Source organism: Lipotes vexillifer, unplaced genomic scaffold, assembly GCF_000442215.2.
Source record: "Lipotes vexillifer unplaced genomic scaffold, Lipotes_vexillifer_v1.1 scaffold914, whole genome shotgun sequence".
Classification (NCBI taxonomy): Eukaryota; Metazoa; Chordata; class Mammalia; order Artiodactyla; family Lipotidae; genus Lipotes; species Lipotes vexillifer.
In genome coordinates, this window is record NW_006780388.1 from 598,344 (window position 1) to 623,762 (window position 25,419).

General features: G+C 48.1%; 2 protein-coding genes across 4 annotated transcripts in view; one reads left to right on the forward strand and one right to left on the reverse strand.

Moving 5' to 3' along the window:
- Window positions 1-1,983, forward strand: part of NMRAL1 (NmrA like redox sensor 1) — a 9,947-nt gene extending 7,964 nt beyond the window's left edge. Inside the window, exons 5-6 of the mRNA XM_007453469.1 lie at window positions 407-597; window positions 1,681-1,983. Of these exons, the coding sequence (XP_007453531.1) occupies window positions 407-597; window positions 1,681-1,860 (371 nt within the window). The 3' untranslated portion in view covers window positions 1,861-1,983. The remainder of the gene's footprint in view (window positions 1-406; window positions 598-1,680) is intronic.
- Window positions 1,984-4,522: 2,539 nt separating this feature from the next.
- Window positions 4,523-25,419, reverse strand: part of DNAJA3 (DnaJ heat shock protein family (Hsp40) member A3) — a 32,578-nt gene continuing 11,681 nt past the window's right edge. The window contains exons 4-11 of one of the 3 annotated variants that reach the window (XM_007453471.1): window positions 25,038-25,238; window positions 23,470-23,622; window positions 16,006-16,153; window positions 14,897-14,961; window positions 13,292-13,420; window positions 12,662-12,777; window positions 11,803-11,900; window positions 4,523-5,679 (exon numbers count right to left, since the gene is read on the reverse strand). In XM_007453471.1, the coding sequence (XP_007453533.1) occupies window positions 5,657-5,679; window positions 11,803-11,900; window positions 12,662-12,777; window positions 13,292-13,420; window positions 14,897-14,961; window positions 16,006-16,153; window positions 23,470-23,622; window positions 25,038-25,238 (933 nt within the window). In that variant the 3' untranslated portion in view covers window positions 4,523-5,656. Of the gene's footprint in view, window positions 5,680-6,285; window positions 6,404-11,802; window positions 11,901-12,661; window positions 12,778-13,291; window positions 13,421-14,896; window positions 14,962-16,005; window positions 16,154-23,469; window positions 23,623-25,037; window positions 25,239-25,419 lie in introns of those variants that run through there. The other 2 variants (XM_007453472.1, XM_007453470.1) reach the window with 2 other exon arrangements.

Consider the following 25,419-nt stretch of genomic DNA (forward strand, 5'->3'; position numbering starts at 1 on the left):
TCCTGCCGGTGGAGCTGGTGTTTGGAGCACCCCCCACCACAGGCGTCCCTATCAGGGATTCGGGTCTGACGAAGTGTACAGGGGCCTGAACCCTGGGAGCTCCCGTTCTCAGAGGTGCCTATCAAAGCCTTCCTCTCCTTCCCCTTGTTCCCATCTCAGGCCTGAGAGGGGCGGCAGGCCCAGGGTTCTCCCCGCCTTGGGAAGAGCACAGCCAGGCTCCCAGGGTTTGAATGGCCTGCCAGGTGGCAGAGCTCTATCGTGCCCCATTTCCTGACTCATTTCTCCTGCTGACACCGGGGGTGTCTGCCTCGTGCCAGGTGCTGGCTTGTGCACACATCCAGTCGACTGGCCGGTGGGGACCGACCCCTCAGAGACGCGTGCCAGCGCGTCCCTCTCTCCCTCCCAGGCTTGCCCATGGGTGACGTGCCCATGGACGGCATGTCTGTGTCCGACCTGGGCCCCGTGGTGCTCAGCCTGCTGAAGATGCCCGAAGACTACATCGGCCAGAACATCGGGCTCAGCACCTGCAGGCACACGGTGGAGGAGTACGCTGCCTTGCTCTCCAGGCATACCAGGAAGACCGTGCGAGATGCCAAGGTGGAGGGCCCAGGCTGGGACTTGGCAGCCACGGTCAGAGAGGCTTTGCGGGTAGAAGGGAAGGGGCATCTAGGGCTGCCCTAGCGCTCTGAGCAGCGTAAAGCCAAATTCATTCTCACTGTGAACGTTTATATCGTGCTGTTCTTAGGAGCCAGGTGTGGCCACTGAGTGAAACTTCTGGTTTTGTCAGTTGATCAAGTGGTAAGGAAGGGTTCCAGGAAGAGGGGACAGTAGGGGCCAAAGCAAGGAGGGAAAACGCAGGGTGTCTTGGGCTCCTCTCGGGGAGGGGAAGGAGGCCGGAGTAGGCCCCATCCTGGTCCCCTCTTCTTGGCCTGGCACAGTCCCCTTCTCCCCTTGCCTACTCTGTCTTCCTGTCCAGACCCCCAGGTGCCTTGTTTCTTGTTTCTCATTATGAAAATCTGGGCTACTCCAAGTCATTAAATGACAAAAACCACCTGTAGAGCGCCCTCAGACCCAATCAGAGCAATGATGGGGGAGAGGCTATGGCAGGACAGGCCAGTCAGACCTTGGACTCAGATCTTGCTCCCAGCCCTTAACACCCACCCGTGTGTGACTGGAGGCCCAGCCCCTGACCCCTCTCTGCCTCAGTTTCCTCATCTGTAAAGTGGGTGTATGGAGAGTATCCCCCTCCTCGGGCTGCTGTGAGGATTGAATGGAACAATTGCTGTAAACGCTCCCTTGGCACAATGAACGCACTAGATGCACTAAATGGTTGCGTATTACTCTCTAAACAAAGAAAGCCTGAGGCAGTCATGGAGGATTTGGAAGCTGAGGAGTTTAAGATTCAGTTTGGTCAGGAAAGGGGAACACCTTTGGTTTTTTGAGCAAGAAGGGACGTAAGCATAGTTCTGATTTGGAAAGGACTGAGAAGTTTTCATCTCGTCATCTTGGAAGAACAGGATTTAAATTGCCCTAGAACAGTGGTTTTTGACGTTTCATCTTTATAATAGACTGGTTTTCAGGTGAACTTAGTGGGGACCAGGGTAGGAGCTGAGGTGTCAACAGCGTGGTCAGGGTACTGCAGATGCCGATCGACCCTAAGAGACTCCCCTCTGCTTCCAGATAAGCCCCGAGGACTACGAGAAGCTTGGCTTCCCCGGCGCCCAGGACCTGGCCAACATGTTCCGTTTCTATGCCCTGAAACCCGACCGTAACATCGAACTGAGCCTGAGGCTCAACCCCAAGGCCAGGACGCTGGACCAGTGGCTGGAGCAGCACAAAGGGGACTTTGCAGGACTGTGACTCTGCCCACCTCTCAACCCCATCTGGGGGGACGGGAGGTATAGTTACAGTGATCCTTTCTTGTGTTACAAGAAAGTTTATTGTTTAAATAAAGGCCATTGTTCTCACAAATGGCTTCCAAAACAAAAGTGCTTTGTTTCAGGGACTGGGGTTGGGGTGGCAGCTGCCTGAGGACATGAAAGTTCCAACAGGAAGCATAAAGTGGTGGGGGGCCCAGTCAAGTGGGGTGGGGCTGAGAGGACCCCCCCCTACCCCCGCCAGCCAGGAGCAACGTTTGACACCCCTGCACATACGCCGTTCCTCTCCAGAACGTGAGTGCAGCCACCCACGTGTTCCTTCTTTGAGTTTTAGGGCAGGAAGACCGGCCCCTTCTCCCTCTCTCTTTTCCTGCTTCCTGGGCCCCCGGGTGCAGAGGCCTCGAGATGTAGGTGATCAAAAAACAGGCTGGAAAGAAACCCTTGAAGGAACATGGCAGTTCTGTGGACCCCAGGTCATATAAGACTTGGACACTGCTGAGAAAAGGTGACACCGCCCACAGCAAAGGCTGGGAAGGGAAACCAGGGAAATAACCACCCAGCCCTACTTGGTGGGTTGAGCTCCCCAGGGATTTGGATGGTTTTCCTCTCCTGCTTGCTTTAGAGAAGAGAAATGAAGGCCCAGAGGACACAGCCGGTGGACTGACCATGTCTCCGTGGACCTGTGAAACCACCAGCGTCTGTACTACCCCGCCTCAGCCTCAGGACCCGCAGAGGCATTGAAAGGGGAGCAGGGCTGCCAAACTCATTCGATCCGTTCATTAACTGAGTCACTGAAAAAGCACTTCTTTGACAACCTACCAATGTAAGCTGGGCCCTAAATACAATGTTCACCAGAAAAGTATGCGCCCTGCCTTGAGCCTGGTTTAGCAAGAGAGCCAGAAACAAATCTGCAGAATGACTGCAGATTAACATAGGGCTGCAGAGAGCAGGAGGAATGAGGAACACTGGAGGAGGGGCCCACTTTAGTGGGACAGGGACAGCTTGCAGTCTGAGGGCAGCAGCCTCCCAGGCAGGGTAGGAGGAAAAGGACGTGATGACATGGGCTTCCAAGCCCATGCATATCAGCAAGAGAACATGAGAAGTCATCTGTGTCCAGCCCTGTGATGCCCAAGTCCCCCAGGCCCCTGCGTGGGGAACTCACCTGCTGGGGCTGTGACTCACCATGCCGAGATCCTGGAGCAGCCCTTGGCCAGCACCAAGCCTGGGTAGAGCCTGCTGTGCCAGGTCCAGGTCCAGGTCCAGGGCAAACTGCAGGGAGCTGATGCCAGGCTCCAGCCGCTCCTCATCCACAAGCAGGCCATGGACACATCGCCGAGCCTCTTGGGTCTGTTTGCTCACCCGGTGCCCCCTGGCCAGGCTGTTGTGAAAGCAACGTGAGGGCATTTGTGCGAAGCAGTGTCTGACTCCCCTGGGCTCACATGGTCAGGCCAGTGAGCCTCCAATGCCTTCCCTTGTCCACGCTCCAAACATTTCAGCAAATGCTCACACCATCTACCTCTCCTCCTCTCGATCCCCAGAGGCTCAGGGACCTGGAGATACTCTTTTGTATTTTTAAATACCTCACCTCACACTCCAGCCCCACCTCGGGCTGCAAAGTTGTCTGGAGACACGTCTCAGGATCCAGCTGTGGGAATAAGCCAAATCCAGGCCTTGAGTGGGCTTGATTCTACAGATATTGCCCCACCACCTTCTGACCATCTGAGGGGAGGACGCCTCAGTACAGCAATGAAGATGTCTCACTAGAAAGAAAATCCACTTTTCCCTTTCAAAGTCTAGGCTTCTGTTTTCAGAAGACAGGCCACGAGTGGGACTTTGGTTGGCTTCTCCAGGAAGAAAACCTAAGCTATCACGGGAGAAACCATCTAGCTCCCCACCGCCATACCCCGGGGTCTAGGATCCTTCCAGGCCCATACTGAGTCCACAGCAGGCACTTGACAAACTTCTGTTCAATGAAGGTCAAGTTTGGAAATTGGCAGGAAGTCACTGAGCCCCTTTCTCACCCAACAGGTATTCCCAGCCTCTTCACCCAACCCAGCAGTGCCCTCACACCTCAACCTGCTCAGCCCAGAACCCAGAGTGGGGCAGAGCTATATGCTCGGGGCCCACTCCAGCCACAACAGCACTTGGGCTTTTGTGAGACAGCCCGGACTAACACTGCAACACAAAAAAATACCCTAATATTCCTCTGAAAATAATGGAGGAAAAAAAAAATCTAGTGAGGGAGGTGGTGACGTGGAGGGACCTAAGTAGGCCACACTGCACGTCTCTCAAATCGCAGGCTGCCAAAGAAAAAGCTACATGCCGAACCCTAGAACATTCGTCAGATCAGCACCCTCCCGCCTCTGGGATCTGGGCTGGAGAGGGTCAGCGCCTGTCAGAGCGCCACCCGTCGCTTGGCGCACGTGACTCCAAGGACTAGGACAGCCACCTCCAGCTGCCCCAGGAAGGCCAGCAGAGACGTGGGGTGGCCTGACTGGCAGGTGACCACCGGTAACCCCCTGCTGGGCCACCTGCAGAAAGCTGTCTGAACTCTTTCAAAGAAGAAATGACGACAATTTAGGTTTTAAATATCTCTTTGTAGTAGATAATCTTATTTACATTGATACAGAATCATTTTACATTCCTAGAGAAGACACTAGTAGATGCTTTATTTTAGTAAATTATGAAGGAAAACAAAAAGGGAACTAATCAGAAGTGTTCTCCATTAACCTGTCTTACCACAGCGGGGGCATCTGGAAACACAATGGAACCCACACATCCTACGAGCCAAGGCTGCAGAAACAGTGTTTTGCTCTGGCTGGATGGTGGAGAACCTTCAACTGCTGAGACTGTGCTCTCCTTTTCTGAACAAACGTTTATCAGGAAAAGACGATGATTCTTAGCACTGAATAATTTAAACACACTTCTGAATACAGAGGTCAACTGTGAGTGGTAAGAACCAACGCCCTGGCAGGCAGCAGGGCAGGGCTCCGGGTTAAGAGGCCGTTAGTCGGCTCCAGGCCACGGCTGGCTGTGGCCCAGCAGAAGGGCAGGAGCTCCACTCACACCCGGCTTAGAACAACAGAATTCAACTGTCAGGGGACAAGGGGCCACCCCAAGTGGGGTGGGAGGAAGGACTATCCATCCTGACAGAGATCATGGCCCATGTGATCAAGAGTAGCATCTCCAGGGACTGTCTTCACATGTGTCACCCCGGGCCCCCAAGGCCCCCATGTTCCAGCTGCTTGGTACCTTTCGAAATTAAAACAAACTCTAGCAGGGGATCCCCTGCTGAGGGGTGGATGACACAAGTGGGGCGTGCATGCCCCAGGTTCCTGGAAAAGACAACCCTGTCAGGAAAGACTCATTCTGGAACCTCCCAGAGGTTTGCTGAGAGGGAAATTAATCACTTCACAACTCGGTGCAGCTTAAGGCTTCATTTTTAAGCTGTAAGCATGGCCTTTAATTCTTTAACCACATTTGATTCCAAATCAGAGTTTTAGCTCTGCAAGAAATGTCCAGCTGTCTGACTCTGCTGGAGCCAGAAGAGGCCAAGTTACCTACCGATGGATAGGAAACTACCAGCCCTGAGACCTGCCATGCCTTACTGCCCAGGGGCTGTCCACCATGACCCTTCCATGGAGAGGTGCACTGTCACATGATTTTGCTGTTTCCAAGGTGGTCCAGAGGGCCTCTGCAGGCAGGGGCTCGGTGCTGCTGTGTGGAATCCTCCTGCATCTGAGATGCCCTGGCCACAAGGAGGGGCTGCTGCTCCCGGCCTAGTTTCCGGTGGACCGTTTTCCTGGGCCAAGACACAAACAGTTACATTTCACTGGCATCGCAGGAAGAACATGCCCTGTTGGTGAGCTTCTGTCATCCCTGAGAAGGAGCTGCACCAGGAGCCCCAGCCACCAGGGACCAGCACAAGTAAAAAGTGAGTCCCGAGACACCACAGTGAGCAAGCAGGACTCCTGGCAGTGCCCCACACCCCAGCCCTAACCAAGGTTGACACCTCCCCACGCCTCCCAAGCAGGACAGGGCGGGGATTGGGGAGATCTGAGTTCTAGGCCTGGCTCTGCTATGACTTGCCCTCTGTGACCGTGGGCAAACTGGTCCTCACCACAGCAGGACGCAGAGCCCCCAGGAGCTGGTGGGAGGAGGGCTGGGAGGCAGCAACCTCTCCAGGAAGTGGAGCCGCAGAAGCGGCTACTATCTGTGGTTCGGCCCTGCACTACCGGCTGACTCCCCATGGGCTGAGGCTTGGCTCTGAGGGGAGCCAGACATACCACGCCTGAGACTGGAATCTCTTCAACTCTGGGTGTGGGGGGACGATACTGGTTAAAATGACAGAAAACGGATTAGTTCACAGAGGGGAACGAAAAGGGGAGGAACCTCAGGGGTTTTCCTACCTCGGCTGGGATATCAGGAGGTAAACATTTTCTTAAGTTTGGAAAGGAGTCCCTCCTTGTCCTCCCCAGCCTCAGGCCTAGCCTTGCCTCCTGCGGAGCTATCCATGGTGCTGCCACCTGGGCACAAACAGCAGAGAGAACTGGGGTCAAGGGCGCACACCTCAATGTGTCCCATCCCAGGTCCTGCCTGGCTACCCAGGGCTCGCCACTGAAGGAGCCACCAAGCGCCACCCGGAGAGGAGAGGGGGCTGCCCCGCCTGTCAGATGACTCAGCACTTTGGAGCATCCCAACTGCTGCTCGAGTCACTGGCCCTCGAAAGGAAGACAAGAAATAGAAAGGGACAAAAAGAAGCTGTCTCTACCTTAACAACCATAATAGAAATAGAGCCAAGTGCCAGATGTCTTCTGGGCCACGGCATCCACATTAGCTCATTCAATCCTTAGGCTAACCTTACAGGTAAATTCCACAGATGAAAAAACCAAAAACCAGAGGCACCAAGGGGTTAGGTGGCAAGCCCAAGGTTACAGAGCCGGTAAGCAGGCAGGAGGCCCAAAATGAGACCCAAGCAGTCAGACGCCAAAGTCCAGGCTCTCACTCACTGGCTCTGAGATGTGAAGAACATGCACCAAGACCAACCGATCAGCTTCCACAGCCCGTCGGTGCACACAAACCGTCTCTGGGACACCTGGGGATCCCAGGACATGCACACTTCTCATCTATGACAATGGCAGCCGAGGACCCTGTGTGTCACTGGGCAAGCATCTGGCTCCAAATGCTCCAGATAAAGGGAAGCTGATCTGCTGTTTCTTGAGGGCCCACTGAGAGCATCTCTGCTGCACAAACACATCGTTTTAAAGACCTGCCAACCACGAGGCAGAGGGCCAACTTGTTATGAGCTGGACTGTACTCAATATTTTTCATTGTGCTAGGAGAATTAGCACATCTCAACATGCTAGGAGATGTACATCAAGTACAGCACGTAAAGGGTACAAAATGGTCACGTCTCCAAGATCTCAGTCTAAGACGCCTTTGTTGGTGAGAGGCCCAAAGCTCTGGCCCCCAGCAGGGGTGGGGCAGGTTGACCTGGGTACAGCCCCCCGGGCCGTCCTCTGGACCTGATGTGCTCTCCTAAGTCAGGAATGTCCTCAGAGAGATAGCGGTGGCCCCAAACAAGAATGTGCTGACAGAGGTCTGAGCAACCACAAAAGCCCGATGCCCAGCGCTCCCCAGGTGAGGACCCGGGCACTGCACAATCACGGCGGCAGGCCCCTGTGAGAGGCATCCATGGCCGCAGGTTACAAGGCCAGGTGTGCCCTCCTTCAGTCCTTCATGTCCCCTTTTCTTTCATAAAGACTTAAGTAACAAAAAAGGACTCTCCTAACACAAAGGAATCCACAAACCAGAAATTTCCTGGGCCTCCTCGGACAAGGCAAGGCAAGGCAAAAGTATTGAATTTTGCTATGTCCTTGGTGAGGGGACAGCAAGTCTGTGTGTGTGCGCATGTGTGTGTGTGTCTCACACTATGAGTTACTGCTGCTGATGGAGCTTTTAACATGTGCCAGGTATCATGCCAAATGCTTTATCCACATGATCTTATTTAATCATAGAAGAACCCTATGAAGTAGATGCTACTATTAGCCCCAATTTATAGATGAGGCAACTGAGGCTCAGAAGTGAAGAAATTTGCCTAAGGCTTTATAGCTAAAAATGGCAGAGCTGGGACCTGAATCATTTGATAGCAGAACCCAAGCTCTTAACTATTAGTCACAATGGGGCACAGAAACACTCAGTGACCACCATCACCCCCACCCCCACTCTGCTGTCCCTGCAGTCATGCCCCAGGGCCACAGCATTTGGCCAAAGTCTGGGAGAGCCAGAATAAATACCTAGTTAGCGGGTTAATGATTCAAAACCAAAAAATAAAACAGAACACAGACACACCTGGAAATTCTCACCCCCGGCCACCAGAACACATTCTTATCTCTATTTTAAATGTGGGCTCCTTCAGGAATAAGGCTTACTGACAGGGACATCAAAGGATTTAAACACTGAGTTTAAAATTCTGAACCGAAAGTCAGGGATAAACTGTGAGCCTCTGCACACGGATGATGCAGTCTATACCTACATCACTTTTCTGGCCCATGGGAGGAGGGACGTGTCCTTATAGGATGTCCTGAGCACTCAGGTGCCTTCTGGTCTCATTACAGGATACAAGCTGGCACATGATTCCTGCACTTAGGATAAACAGGAAATGCCCATGATCCCTCCAGCTGCACAGGCACTGCATGAGCGTTTCCAGTCCGCACCTTCAGGAGGTGACCAGAGCGGAGGGGCTGCTCAGCCAACCTCAGGCAGAGGTTGGACCCAAGGCACAGGACTCCTCTATCAGACCACACGCAGCTTGCCCGAGCAGGGGTTACATTTCCATCCCTCAGAAGGAAAATGAATTCAGATAAACTCAGCTAACAGGCGCTGTGCACATGCAGGGGATTCAAAGAGGACACGCTCCCAGCCTACTGGCAGCAATTCCCAGTCATAAGTGTTTGACGGCTCTTTACAAAATGAAGAATAACCAGGTAACATTCATTCTGGGAATGTGTACCACCTTTCTCCACAGTCACAAACCCCTAGTGTTATAAGCAAGGTCTAACACTTATTTGGGGGTTCAGCGCTTGCCCTGTCCTCCCCGCTCACACTATAAGCTGGATGGGGCAGGGACCCTGTCTCTCTGTGCACTGCTCATCACGTGGCAAATGCTCAATGACCATCTGTGTGAAGAAACAGAAGCCAACAGGACTCCAGGATGACTTCTGAGGACTGGACCCACCCTACAGGTAGAGGTGCGGGTCTACACTCACAGCCTGACTCCCTGAGCCGTCTACACGCACAGACTGAGCCAGTGGAGCACCCCTTGTTCCACTAAAATGTCTCTTCCCTCATCTTCCTCTTGCCTCCACCCTGCCTAGATAAAGGGGCTCTATAGTCAACTGTCAGCTTGTCAGAGAAGAGAACGCAGTGGGATCCCCAAATAATGAGCTATGGAACAGGCTCCTACACGACAGCTAAGTGTACGTATGTGGGTTGTCACAGGAATTAATGATGATCCAGAAACACAAACAATGAGCCACACTGTCTCTAAACCCAAAAGGCCACGTGGTACCTCAGAGCACCCCAGGCCCCTGAGAGCACTAAGGGTCCCAAGCTCACTATGGTCTTCTGCTTCACAGACTGGGAATGAAGCCAGGGTCAGACATTAAGGTTTTCAGCAGGGGCTTTAGGGAACAAAAGTAAACAAGGGATACTAAACCCACCAAAAACTTACATAATTGTAACTTCCTACATAATTGTAGCCTTCCCGTAATGAAAGCAAAGGCACCCAGGAATCCCTTTGTATCTGCAGTGACAGTCTCCGATGACTATCTCACTCAGAGGCTATTAAGAAATGACACTTTAGCCCAAGAACCACTGATGACTGCAAGCAACTGCTTCTAGTAAAACTTTAATAAAAGAGATTCAGGCTCTACTTAAATAAATAGGAGTCACCTTAAGGAAGTTGACAGGAGGGGAATTTTGTACACTGGTGTGTTTTCACACGTGGACTGCAAAGGTAACTTTCTTCACAGTGTAACAAGAGGCTTAACCACACCCAGGTAGCAGACTGACTGACAATGCATTCTTTGAAGCCATTACTAAGATTCTTAAATGCCTTTTAAAGAATTATGTCTGGCAGCCAAATTTCCCACTGGAATACAATTCTGAAATGACAACAGAAGTGGAAACAATAATAATTCGGCATACTCATTTTACTTTATAAACACTTTTCACAAATGCATCCAATGCCTATGTTAAAGTTACGCTATACTCAGCAAAATTATGTCAATAAACATTTAAAGGAAGAACTGGCAAAGTGTCTGGCACACAGGAGCGTCCCAATAACTCCTGGCTGAACAAGGGGACAGGGAATGAGCTAACAGGACAAAGAACCATGAAAGTAATGACGGTTCTAAGAACACTCATAAGCTGACTGCATGATCAACTCCCAATTTAAGCTCTCAGAAAGGGACTGAAGACAACAACTGGTGACGACTAATACCTGACATTCAAATATAGTGAACAAGGTCCAGGTGGACCTCAAGTTCCCAGTGTGCGAGGGGGCACAGCTGAGAACTGGCTGCAAAACAAATCTCACATGCTCCATGACTGCGGAAATATTTGGGACTCAGGAAGAAGCTAGAGGTGCATAAGTAGAGTTACATGGAACAACCATTCCCACTTCCTTTTAGGTCAAGAGATATTAACAGAAAATATGAAAAAAGTCTATGAACCAAACCACTAAAATAAGTGCCCACTTGGTGCCTAGTTGGCCACAGACAGGATTTGTGGCAGCTGCTTTTTCACTGAGGACTTGGTCCCCTGGACTTAACAGGAACTCAGGGGACCTCCCTGGCAGTCCAGGGGTTGAGACTCCACACTTCCAATGCAGGGGGTGCAGGTTCGATCCCTGGTCTGGTAACTCAGAACCCACATGCCACGTGGCACAGCCAAAAAAACACAAAAAACAAAAATAAAACAGCTTAGCCAAGTCCACGCAAAGGCTATTGCTGCTGGGACCCCCACCCCTACCCCGGGGCTGCAAGACCAAGCCCCCACCCCCCACTCCGATCACCTGCTCTGAATGACCATACACTGATCTAATGCCATTCAAGCTCTGAGAAGGTGAGAGGCAGATCCAGGACCCAGACAAAAACAAAATGATGCAACAAGGAAGCAACATGTTGGGCAGCTGAAGCCAATTCACCCTTGGCACGGCCTGTCCCGGCCCCAGCAGAGGCCCACCTGACAGAGAACAGCATTTTCTCAGCAGAGCAGCCCCATCCCATGGGAGGAGGGCTGTGGCTGAGGTTCCCGTGGCCAAAGCTTCTGCCTGTGGGCATTTTGGTATCAAATCACCAATATTTAACTCCACTCTACAGAGGGCCTATGATGTTTAAGCTCAAGGTAAATAAGGTGTTTTGTTTTTCATTGCCCTAGGAATTCAGAATTTAAGCCTGCTATGAACAGGCAGATTTGGGGTAATGTGACCACGGTCCTTCATTGCTGTAGTAGTTGTTTACGGGACACTCTGAAATCCTGGAGAAGCTTTCTGGGAGAGGAATGCATTAAGCCTCCCAACCCATCTTCTCCTTTAGTGGTTACAAGGTGATCTCAGGTAGGGATGTGCCCAAGGTCACAAGGCAAGTGGCAGAACCAAGGATAGAACTCAGGAGAGCAGCCCTCTGAGACACACAGCTGCCACCTGGCAGGAAGCATCGTGGAACTTGCTAACCTCGGCAAGCAGCACAGGTGCAGAGGAAGGGGGAACAGCTTTACTCTGGAGCGTAGCTGCCCCCGCTGTTCCTAGCCCTCAGCTCCCCTCTTTCTACTCTGCTCTGCCCAAGTGGAAACCCCAACACGTTTCTGAACCGTCCACCCTCCGAGGGGCTGGGGGCTCCCACAGGTCGCTGGGCCACCTTACCAGTGCTTGTGTTGGTGACGCCGTTCACTGTCCCCTCCACATCGGTCTCATCCTCAGCGTAGCTCAGAATCAGGCTCTGCTGCCGGCTTGTCAGTCTCCTGTGGACCGAGCACAGTCAGTGTCAGAGTGCTTCCTCTGGGCAGCTCTTTAAAGGACGTGGACGCGGCCAGTCCCCATGCAGCATGTGGGAAATGCAAGACCCGCAACCCAGGCACAGGACACACCCTGAATCCAAGAGCCCACGCCCTCAAAGCTTCCGTAAAATAAACCTCCTGAACTACCCTAACTTGCTCTAAACAACTGCCACTGTGGCTATGCTAAATAGTTTACAGGGGGGAACAAAATGGAAATGATCTAATTAAAGAGAGGGCTGGAAACCCAGTCCTCCCAAGCGGAGTCTGGCATGCCCTGCTCTGGATGCCCACAGCTCCCTGCTTGGACTTTTCTCCCAGACACCGCAGACATCACCCACCACTATCTGGTAACAGGTTTCTGCCACCAGATGGCAGGCAACCTGAGAACAATGATAACAAAATCAACAGCAGCAGCAATAGCTAAGCATTCCCTGTGGGTTATTCTTTTAATCTTCCAGCAACTCAACGAGGTCGAGCTTTTGTATTACGTCCACTTTCAGAAGGAGCACCCGGGCAGGACACACTAGACTTAGAGGGAGAAGTAACCCGCCTAAGCCTCAGCGCTTATGGCAGCAGAGTCACACAGGTCGGGCAGTCAGGCTCGGTGCTGAACCACCATGCCGCTCAGCACCAACTCAGCAGGTAAGATGCCCTCAAGAGGCTCCTGCCCAGTGCTGAAGGCTGCAGAGACAGGGCGGGCCTCGCCACAGCTGAGCAGCGCTTACTTTGGAACTCTGATCTTGATGTGAATATAATGATCTCCATAGCCGTAGCTGTTAATCCGGGGGATGCCTTTCCCGCTCATGCGAATCTTCTGGTCTGACTGAGTCCCAGGGGGAATCTATAAAGAAAGAAAGGAATCTCTGGTTTTCCTTGGTTTCCAGTTGCTCAAATGAAAACATTTCACTATGTGAAGACAATCTTATTCCCAAAAAGAACTCCATTCAGGTTTCTAGACCAAACCCACCAGAGACCACACAGAAACTGGCTAAGCCAGGTCCATCCCGAGCAGAGCCTGTGACGGCCTTGAGGGCAGGGAGTCTGGGGCGGCGAGCCCAGAGCAGGAGTGAGGGAGCATGGGGAGCGAGACCTGGGAGGAGGCAGAGCCAACTGGGGCACCACTGAGGCTGCTCCCCGGCCCGGCAGCAGTAGACATGGCCCGGGAGCTGCCTTCCCTGCCAAGTCACACCCAAGGCACAGCCAATACTCCTCCTTCCCCCCCATACCCAGCTTGTCTCCTCAAACCCCCGACAGGCTGGCTGTTCCCAGGTTCCAGCCACTTCTCAGCCATTTCCCGTTTCAGAAAAAAAGAACAAGGAAATACAAGGATGGCGAGGCCACACTTGTCCTCTTACCATCACGTTGATGGTCTCGTACAGGCCCTGCGCTCTGGCGGTGCCTCCCAGAATGGCCTGAGCTATGGAAATGAAGAGGTCGGAGTGGATGTCTGCGCCGTCCCTCCGGAACACGGGGCTTTTCTGCACCTACGGCCAAGCACGAGAGGGGGTTACGCTCAGAGAAGTTGTCCCGGAGAGCAGGCAACAGACGCATCTCAGCAGCTCAGAGCACAGCGTCAGGGAGAGAATGTACTTTCACCAAAGCAACCACGCCCCCAGGCTCTGGGAGTTACAGGGCAGGTTCTTACTTCACTGCAATGCAAGAGTGTCATCTCAGATCAAGCTGTTCAATTGTTGAGGGAAGTAAAAAAGTAAAATCAGCTTCTGAACATTAAAAAAAAAAAATCTTTCTTTATTGGAAAGTATAAAGAAACACAGACTAATACAATCTACAAAGGTGAAAAAGGTTTACTTTCCAAAGAGTCATTTGGTACAAACTACCTTCAAGTCAAACTGGCAACACTGGAATTATTCTCATTTCATAAGCACTATTTTTCGTGTGTCAAAGACGTTCTTTGCCTTCCAGTGATTTCTTCTTTTTTTCTTCTCTATTATCAGCTGCGAACAATCTGAATTCTCTACCAAGGCTTCCTTATAGATTGGCTTCCAGCCCGCTGCCTTTGTCTTCGATTTCTCAGTCTAGAAGACTCACCCTTTACATTATTTTTTCTTTGTTTTAAATTATAAAATATTTCACATATACATAAACCAGCAACGTAAATAACACACGGTGTTTCCACAACCCAGCTTAGGTAACAACATTAGGACACAGGTGACTTCTCCCCACCTCCAGCTCACCCCTCCAGAGTAACCAGGCCAATTTAGTAGGTATCATTCCTACAAGCATCTGTTTACTTTTCCTACATGTTTACATGTCCCTAAACAATACATAACACCACCTCACATGGTTTAAAATTTTACACAGATGACTTCCTTCCCTTGCCCTGCAACCTGCTCTCTCCCTGTTTGTAACTGAGAAGTCCCAGGACATCTCATGACGACATGTGTAGCGCGAGCCTCCTGCTCTGAGGTGCCCTGGGCCCACAGCGCAGACCACTCACCATTCTCCTCTCCAAGGACAGCAGGCTGTTGTCACTGTCTCGCTGTTGTTAACGAGGCTGTCACACACCCTGCCTCTGCGAACTGCACCTCCTTGGGTACACGTCTGGTGGAATCGCTGGCAGAAGGCGCCACCTCCTCTCATGTTTCCCTCACCTCAGAAAAGTGGGTTTGCCCTGCACATTGTACGTAAAGCTGTAGCTGTGGCACTTATTGTCCCTATGAACAATTTGATACATAAATAAAAAATACAAGGAGATGTTTTCTGTATTTTTATGAGTCCAACTTGTAAACACCTTGAGGAAACTTTGTTCTCTCCACATTTAGCACAAAAGCTTGATGTAACACACGTTTAATCACGCTGCCAAAGTGGCCACTGCTCATCTTAGAAACTCAGATGGCCAGACACTCTGTGAAGCTCCTACTTCTCCTATGAGAAGCCTGGGCCATACCCTCTCCAGGAGAGCAAGGGCCTGACAGAAGCTGTGCAAACAGAGAACCTACCCTGAATGTGATGAAAATTTCTCTTTTTCCTACAGGCATCCTCACAGTCTGGCCATCCTCGACTCCTGTAAGTAAAAACAAAAGTTCAAAAGAGAACGATTATTTTGGGACCTCCCAAGGCATTTTCTACGCTAGATCCATTTACAACCCACCAACTTACTTATTTCTGTTCCTTGTTAATAAGGAATAACACAACTACCGAAGATAGCAACAAGTATAACTTAAAACAAGAATAACTTTCCAAAGGTGCAACATACAATAATTGATAACTGAACAAAAGCCCCTTCTATTCATTTCTTTGGTTTACTGCCAGGTCCACCTAGTATCTCAGTGAGTTTAGAGTCTAATCGGGGAGACAGCTATTAGCCAAATAACAATACTAACAAATGTATCACTACAAACAGAGACGTGTTCTTAGAAAGAAAAGATCACAACTCCAGACAAAGGAACATCTAAGGAACAGGGAGGGTTCCAGAAGGCTCCCCTGGGGAAGTGACACTTGAGCTGGGAGCTCCGGGAGAACAGAGTTAACCTACTGAAAAGAAGGTGGACAGTGAGCTTCAGTCACCGGGAATGGCGTATGCAAAGGCTCTGTTCTGGGAGGCAGGGGCTATGTGAAAGTCAGGAAGCTGCAGGGCAGGTAATGAGGGGGAGACTAAAAAGAGGGGAGGCTGAGACCAGCAGGGGCTGGAAGGGGAGGCCATTTCTTGGCCCATGAGAGTCACTGCAGTGTCTTCAACAGGATGAGAGACATGATCAGACCGCACAGTGGAAACACTACCCTAGGAACAGGAGCCAGTTAGGGAGAGCAGGCACAAGCTGGCCCTGGGGGCAGGAGAAGGGGGTGGTGTTGCCCGCTGGGCTGTCAGTGGGGACGACATTGGCCTTGGGACAGAAGATGGAGGAGCTGGGGGAGTCCTTCACACAGAAGCAGAGCGGTCACGTCAGGTTCCATCTCCCCACGTGACATGGGTGCAGATTTTAAGGATAACTGGTGCAGAGGAAAACGCAAGGAGACCCTGGTTCCTCCTCGAGTTTGGGCTCCAGAAACAAGGAGACACGATGGCTCCGGCTCCCAGCCCCTGCGCGTGGAGGAGCCCCAGACCCACCGGCAGGCACAGGGATCACCACCTTCTTCTTCTGCTTGGCTTCTCCTGCTCCTCTGCACACCACACAGGGAGATGTGATGATGGAGCCCCGGCCACCACACCTCCGACATGTGGAGCGCATCACAAAAGGGCCTGTATTTATGGTTTCCTGATAAAAAGGAGAAGAAAAATGGGAGCCTTAGACACAGGTAAATCCTGACAACGAGGTCTTGGGACCACAATGTGCACGAGAAACATTTCACCAAAGATTCACGTGTTGCGTGCACATGCACTAAAACATACTGCCTAAAGACACAGGTGCAGGAGCTCAAACCGTTAATCTGACCTAGAGCGCACCGACTTCTGAATCCCAAACCACAAACCTGATTATATGAGGCTGAAAAATGAGATGCTGCCTCTCTACAGAAGTTCCCAAAACTCCTGGGAGCTGAGCAAATATGTTTTAAAAAGAGTACCCCCCCCCCATTACAAAAGGGACAGCTGGGAAAGCAGAGAAAGAAAGAGGAAAGTGATGACTGGATGCAACCCCCCCCCAGAGCCGCCATTGCCCACTCCAAGGGAGGACCACACCTCCGACATGTGGAGCGCATCACAAAAGGGCCTGTATTTATGGTTTCCTGATAAAAAGGAGAAGAAAAATGGGAGCCTTAGACACAGGTAAATCCTGACAACGAGGTCTTGGGACCACAATGTGCACGAGAAACATTTCACCAAAGATTCACGTGTTGCGTGCACATGCACTAAAACATACTGCCTAAAGACACAGGTGCAGGAGCTCAAACCGTTAATCTGACCTAGAGCGCACCGACTTCTGAATCCCAAACCACAAACCTGATTATATGAGGCTGAAAAATGAGATGCTGCCTCTCTACAGAAGTTCCCAAAACTCCTGGGAGCTGAGCAAATATGTTTTAAAAAGAGTACCCCCCCCCCATTACAAAAGGGACAGCTGGGAAAGCAGAGAAAGAAAGAGGAAAGTGATGACTGGATGCAACCCCCACCCAGAGCCGCCATTGCCCACTCCAAGGGAGGAGCAGCACTGGCCTGTCTCCCAGGGCCCCCCACTGTCCCCAGCCCCCATAACAGGTACCCTGGGAACAAGGAGGCAAGCAGCTCCTCTCGCAGGTACTGGGGCTGCTCATGCTCCCCCGCAGGGGTCTCTTCTTCCCCACCCCCCAGCCCCTCCCACCCCAGTCCTCCAGGAGCCTCCCAGGCTCCCAGCCCCTCGCACAGCTGGTGTGGCCTTACAATTTGTGGCCACTCCCATCAGCTCCTCACTGGGCACTGGAAATCGGTTACCTTTTTATTTAACCTAACATCCTTGGGGGTTTTTTTCTTGGTAAATTATCAAATACCTGTTGTTATAGCAAATCAAAGGATACAGACATATATTAAAAAAATTATTAATCTCCCCCCTCATCTTGATTCCCAAGGTGACCAGCTCTTGGTAGCTCAGTTTGAGGTGTTCTTTCCCACAACTCGCTCACTCACTCTCTCTTTCTCTCCATAAAAAACGTTCTAAGTAAAAATTTTATAATGACAATATATTATACTATCGCTCTGCAACTTGCTTTCCCTTTCATCTTCATGATACATCATGAACATACATCCAGACCAATATATATAGATTTCAATTTCCATTTTAATATTTAATTTTTGTTTCGGTGAAGAAAAAAATCTCTTCACATAGATCCTTCTGTTCCGATGTCTTATTTTTTTTTTCTAAGACAGATTCCCAAAGGTGGACTTGCTAGGACAAATATTTATTAAATTTAAAATTTTATGTGCTAGGTACTTCCCTGGTGGTCCAGCGGCTAAGACTCCCAATGCAGGGGACCCAGGTTCGATCCTTGGTCAGGGAACTAGATCCCGCACGCCGCAACTAAGAGTTTGCATACTGCAACTAAAAATCCTGCATGCCGCAACTAAGACCCGACACAGCCAAATAAATAAATAAATAAAAAGATTTTTTTAAAAATACAATTTTATGTGCTATATTTATTTGAAAAGGTCCTATGTGCGTATGGTACAAAATTCTAAAGTAGGGACTTCCCTGGTGGTGCAGGGGTTAAGAATCCCCCTGCCAATGCAGGTTCAAGCCCTGGTCCAGGAAGATCCCACATGCCGCAGAGCAACTAAGCCCATGCGCCACAACTACTGAAGCCCATGTGCCTAGAGCCCGTGCTCGGCAACAAGAGAAGCCACTGCAATGAGAAGCCCACGCACCACAAACAGAAATAGCCCCCGCTCGCCGCAACTAGAGAAAGCCCATGTGCAGCAACGCAGACCCAACATAGCCAAAAATAAATAAATAAATAAATTTATTTTAAAAAAATTTCTGAAGTAAAAAATGAAGGTACGGTGAAAAGTTAAATGTCCCCCTCACCCCTGGCCCCTAACCATTCCAAGTACCTTCCATAGATGCACAGCTGTAGTGATATTCTTGTGCATCCTACTTTTACAGACACACATTTCAAGCCATCCATCTGTGCATTACAAGTTTTCAACAAGCCCAGGTAGCATACCGTGCACACAGTTCTGTGGCTTTTGCTATTTTGTTTTTAACAATTTAATAATCTCAGAGAGCACTCCTCATCAGTGTATTTTTCAGACAACTCACTCCTGGTGGTCACTGAGGCTGTCCAGTCCTTTCCTATTACACACAGGCTCCAAGGGACATCCTGTACGTGTGCTATTTTCCAGGTGTGATCTATAGGGTACATCCCCACAGAGAGAGGCATATGTGCAGGTGAACAGCCACTGCAGCTGTGGCCAGGGTGGTTTCCACATTCACCATCAGTGCACATGAGTGCCACGTCCCACAGGCCTGTCAGCAGGGCCTGAACCCATCTCTGAAATGTGTGGCGAACTTCAGGCATCTCCTTGGCTCCACCTGCACTTCCCTGATCGCCAGCAAGAAACATTTGCTGGTCACTTGCATTTCCTCTTCTCACCTTGACCTGTTTCTCTAATGAGCTGTTAGTCTTTTTCTCATTATTCTGAAAGAGCCCTTTACATATTAGGAATACTAATCCTTTAGCTATGTCTTGCAATTTTTTTTTCCCAATCTCAAACATTACATTTTGAGAGAAATACATTTCAGCTTGTCTTATCTCAATGTTCACCTAAGAAATGTGAAAAAAGAAAGTCATAGCAATTCATGGCCTTGGAGAAAGGACCTTAGAAGTGAGAGGGAATTAGGATCAATAAAAAGTATCTGTAGGGAATTCCCTGGCAGTCTAGTGGTTAGGACATGGAGTTTTCACTGCCAAGGGCCCGGGTTCAATCCCTGGTTGGGGAATTAAGATCTCATAAGCCGCCTGGCGCAGCCAAAAATAAAATAAAATAAAAAATAAAATAAAAAGTATCTGTAACAAGTGGCAGCAACTCAACTCACAAAACTGTAACCACAGGAATCCTCATCCTCTCCAAGAGCGCCCTCTAGAGGAATGTAAGCACAACTTCACTTTCTCAGACTAAGCTGTAGGAGTATTTACAGGTAACTCTGGGCACACCCATCAGTGGACTATTATTTAGCCATCAAAAAGAATGTTTAAAAATATTCAAAGATATGGAAAAATGCTTTCATTATAATAAATGAAAAAAGGGAAAAATTGAATGTATGATTCTGAACCGTTGAAAATTATATACAAATAGGCAAAAATATATTCAAAGTCAAAAGACAAATACAACTAAAATCATTGGCAAAGGACTAATTCAATTAATTTATAAAGGGCTTCTACAAATGAATAAGAAAAAGACCAATTACTCAACACAAAGAAGGACAAAAGATGGAATACATGCAAAAAAACAATGGCTCTCAAATCTTAGAAAAGATATTCTACTTCACACATAATAGATACCTGTATATTCAAAAAATGAATATGAGGAATGACACTATTCAAAGGTATCCGTTGTCTATAACATGAAAAAAATAAGAACCACCTAGGCATCCAGCAACAGGGGCCTGCCTAAACAAACGGTGATGTGTCCATATAAAGGAATACCGTGGCCATAAGAAGACTGAGGCAGGGACTTCCCTGGTGGCGCAGTGGATAAGACTCCATGCTCCCAGTGCAGGGGGCCCGGGTTCGATCCCTGATCAGGGAACTAGATCCCACATGCATGCCGCAACTAAGAGTTTGCATGCCACAATTAAGGAGCCAGCGAGCCGCAGCTAAGAGTTCGTATGCCACAACTAAGGAGTTTGCCTGCCACAACTAAGACCCGGCGCAACCAAATAAACAAACATTTAAAAAAAAATAAAAAAGACTGAGGCAGCTATAAATGCAGAGTATTTCTCAAACATACTGAGAACTAGAAACAAAACAAAACACCAAGGTACAAGCAGTGCTAACAATTGTATTCTATCTCTGGTATGAAAAAATGCACACACACACACACACACACACACACACACACACACACACACACACACAGGCTTGCATACAGAAAGACAAAAGATGTTTCTGGAGAGTGGAACTCAATGGCTAAAAGTCAAGATTGAGAGGGAGACTTATCTTACACAGTTTTCAATTTGTACCCACTGAATTTCCAATGATTTGCATATACAACCTATTCAAAAACTAGCTAATATAAAACAGAAATGACATTCCTAATCAACAACTGGCAGGCAGAAACAAAGACACAGACGTAGAGAACAAATGTATGGACACCAAGGTCGGGGGGAGGGGTGGATGCACTGGGAGATTGGGATTGACATATATACACTAATATGTGTAAAATAGATACCTAATGAGAACCTGTTGTATAGCACAGGGAACTCCACTTCACTGTACAGTAGAAACTAACACAACATTGTAAAACAATTATACCCCCCCAAAAACAAACAAACAAAAAACAACTGGCAGGAAACACACCAAAATACTAACAGTGGGGGGATTATCAGTGACTTTTGCCTCCTTTTTCATGCTTTTCTGCACTCAAAGACAACTTCTATCTCCCCATACACACACATACCATGAACAATGATTTGATTTTAAAGGTGGGTGATGGAGAACTTCCCAACTCCCTTAAAGAAACCATCTAAATGGAATACAAACATGCGCAATGGAAACCTAACTGCATTTCAAACAAATAATCATGGTGAAGGGGGAGAAAAATAAGTGATCTAAGTAAGTTGAGCACAGTATTTTAACTATATGCCCTAATCCAAAGGTAAAAACAACTCTAAATACTAAATGCCAGTTAAGCAGGACTTCTTTTTGCACTGGTATGAGTAACAATTCTGAAACTACTTTTTGTGTCTTATAGGATTGAGCAAATGAGTAAATATAGAGGATAATCAGAGCCAGATTTCTCTTTATTAGAAATTAATAATTTATCTTTATTATTTAGTTTCAAATATGGATAGGCAGAGGACTAGATAAACCTTGTGGTATTGGGCTGGAAGTGGAACTATCAGGTGGGTGATGGGTGGATGGATCGGTGTGAACATATGTGTGTATATACATCTATAATATGAAAAATATGGAAACATAGGTATGAAATATGTATCTATATGTGCACATGCACATGTGCTCATACACACAAACACATGCTTTTTTCCTGGCTCAGTCTGCTGAAAAGTCTTCGAAGCAGTGACACTCCAGGCACAATGACCACACCTAGAGCACAGATCTTGGTTTCTTAAATCCCACTAGACAGTAAAAGGAACCAGGACTCCTTAGAGAAATGACTGGCTTTCCAGGGTGTGGCAAGGAAAGTACAAGTTGTCTAGAATATCCTGTTGTTATAGAAAGTAAGGGAGCGCTGAAAGAATGAGGGGGACACATCAAAAGAATACAGAAGCCAGCCAGAAGAGACTTCCACAGGCCAAGTCAGGGACAGTTTGAGCATCAAAGTAAGTAATACTAATGACAGCTCAGTGAATAAAATAAGAATCCATGAGTTCATACTGATATGAATGAAAGAATGAATAAATAAATGGAGAAGAGAAAGCTCTTCCTCTCAGTGGAATGACAATAAACAAAGAAGGGATGTTGCAATCAGAAAAGCACCATTTAGGGAGATTGGGATTGACATATATACACTAATATGTATAAAAAAGAACTAATAAGAATGTGCTGTATAAAAAAATAAATAAAATAAAATTCCAAAATTCCAAAAAAAAACCTTAAAAAACAAAAAAGAAAATCACCATTTAGCAACAGTCACAGTAATCCCTGATTTAGGCAAGACTGATCCATGGATGCTGTAACTCCTGGGTATAAGTTTGATGAGGAACAGGATATTTATATAGTGTCAAGGTACCTCACAACTTCCTTGTTAATTTCAATGGGAAAAATAATAAACTTTATAATGAAGAAACCCGGTGGACACTACCTTAACTGACTGTGAACAAATGTAACATCACCACTAATGAGACAAACTGACACCTCATGACTCCTGACATGATCCATGAAAAGGGCACTACATGTCTGGTGTTTCTGCAAAAAATGCATAATCTGAATTTTATCAGGATAAAACATCAGATGGCCTAAATGAGGGACATCCTACTAAGCAGGTCTGTAATCCTAAAAAATGTCAGTTGTCATAAAAGAAAGATGAGAAGTCATTCCCGATTAAAGGAGACAAAAGATATGACAACCAGATACTATGCAAGATCACAGACTGGATACTGGGCTTGTGGAAAAAAAGAACATTATAAGGACAACTGAAAAAATCTGAATTGTACAGATAATGGTATCGTATCAACATTAAACTTCCTGATTTTGACAACTTACTGTGGTTACGTAAAAGAATATTCTTGCTCTTAGCGAATATATACCATAGGGACTTCCCTGGTGGTCCACTGGTTAAGACTCTGCACTCCCAATGCAGGGGGCCCAGGTTCGAACACTGGTTGGGGAACTAAGATCCCACAAACCACAACTAAGTTCGTGTGCTGCAACTACTGAGCCTGTGCACTCTAGAGCCCAAACGCCGCAACTAGAGAAGGCCACGTGCCACAACAAAGAGCTCGTGCAGCCAAAAACACACACACACACACACACACACACACACACATGTACACACCACAAATGACAAAGCAAATGGGACAAAATGTTAACAATTGGTGAAGCTGGGTAGAAGGAGTAAGGGAGTGGTTCTTCATACTATTCTATACGTTTGAGTTATACCTGAAACTTACCAAAAAGAAAAAGAAAAAAATGATCACACTTCAAGCAAAATTTAAGTCCCCCTCCCCTACCCCAGGTTCAAATTACCAAAATACCCCACAATGTATTTTCAGAGAAGACAACAGAGTTTCATTGCTTCTTCTGTATTGTTGATTAGGACAGAGCACTCCTGGGAAAATGCAGAAGATTCTAGATAAAACAGTCCCACCTAGTTATGAGCTCTCAAAGCCCTAGGTCCATTGGAGCACAGAAAAGAGGAGTGGTGGAGGGGAGCAGGAAGGGGGCAAGAGGTGGGAGGCCAGGGCCTCGGCCTCATGCTCACCATGCCGGAGCCACCGCAGTAGTGGCAGTGCTGCATCTTGGTGCCGGGCTCGTTCCCTTTGCCATCACACCGCTCACAGGTATCAGTGATGTTCACGGTGAACTCTTTGTTGACACCCTTGGCAGCTTGACTGAATGTCAACTCCATGATGTACTAAAGAAATCAAGGGACCGCCTGTTATCTCTCTTAAAGTAAGGGAGAGCACTGCCCAGCAGTTTACAGTTACTTTTTCTTTTAAAGACTTTACTTTTTAAAGCAGTTTTAGGTTTACAAAATTGAGAAGGAGGTATAGAGATTTCCCACATACCCTTTGCCCCCACACACGCACAGCATCCCCTGTTATCAGCATCACTCACCAGAATGGTACTTATTTTATCAAGGATAAACCTACATTGACACAACATAATCATCCAAAGCCCACAGTTTACATTAGGGTTCACTCTTGGTTTTGGATATTCTATGGGTCTGAACAAATGTATAATAACATGTATCCTCATCATAGCATCATGCAAAGTATTTTCACTGCCCTAAAAATCCTATGCTCCACCAATTCATCTGTTCCCCTAGTTACTTTACTTTTTAACTTACTTGTACTTTATCAAGCAAGAATAGATGGGACTCAACTGATTCTGCCCTACTCCTCAGAATTTTTAAGAGATAATATTTAAGTGAAAATGTGCTTTTCAACAAACTGAAAATGCTCACAGAAAATATCTGTACATGGTCCTTACTAACAATTCAAACGATCCACAATCCTAACTCACATAATAAAACATCTCCCCTCTCTCTTCAATTCTGATAATGTCTGAAACAAGACATAAATATGGAAGAGGCAGGACTGGCAGTACCTCCCTATGGATTGAGCTCTCATAGAATAATGAGGCAGGCTCCAGATAAAATATTCACACTCTGGGCTTCCCTGGTGGCGCAGTGGTTAAGAATCCGCCTGCCAATGCAGGGGACATGGGTTCGAGCCCTGGTCCGGGAAGATCCCACATGCCGCAGAGCAACTAAGCCTGTGCGCCACAACTACTGAGCCTGCGCTCTAGAGCCCGCGAGCCACGACTACTGAGCCCGTGAGCCACAACTAGTGAAGCCCGCGCGCCTAGAGCCCGTGCTCCGCAGCAAGAGAAGCCACTTCAGTGAGAAGGCCACGCACCGCAACGAAGAGTAGCCCTCGCTCACCTCAACTAGAGAAAGCCCGTGCGCAACAATGAAGACCCAATGCAACCAAAAATAAATAAATAAATAAATTTATAAAAAAGAAAAAAAAACCTTACTATTGCTGATTTTTTTTAGGTATATTAAAAAATTCACACTCTAACTATGGACTCTGAGCGCCTTAGGTGCTGCCGGATTAAGCAACTGTAGGAATATAGTAAAACTGTATGTACACATTATTATATGATTTTTCAAATACTGGAACCATTTCCTACCAAGATGGCTGCCTCCAAATCATCCCATTTAAGCTGCTTTAGCTTTTTCTTTGAGAAAAAGAATTGGTAAAATCTGTTTGCATCACACTTGGCAGCTAAAGTTTGAATGATTCTTCAAAATGAGAGGCTTACCTCCTGGGGTTGATGGAACACACTCTGGAAGTCTCCAAAAGAGGAGGATGAGAACTCCCCAAAGATCTTCCTGAAGAGCTCTTCAGGGTCAACAGTGGGGCCTCCTTTCCAGTAGCTCTGCCCAGAGCTGCCGGCCCCAGGATCGAAGCCAGCAGAGCCATAGGTGTCATACTGCTTCCTCTTCACTTCATCACTCAGGACCTACCGTGAAAGGCACAGCAGTCAGGTGCTCCTGAGTCTCCCAAGGTCCAGGGACACAGACACCAAGCACAGACAGTGGCATTGTACCAACATAAAATTTCCTAATCTTGACAGCTGTACTGAAGTTATGGAAAAGAATGTTCTTGTTCTTAGCGAATACACACAGAAGTACTTAGGGAAA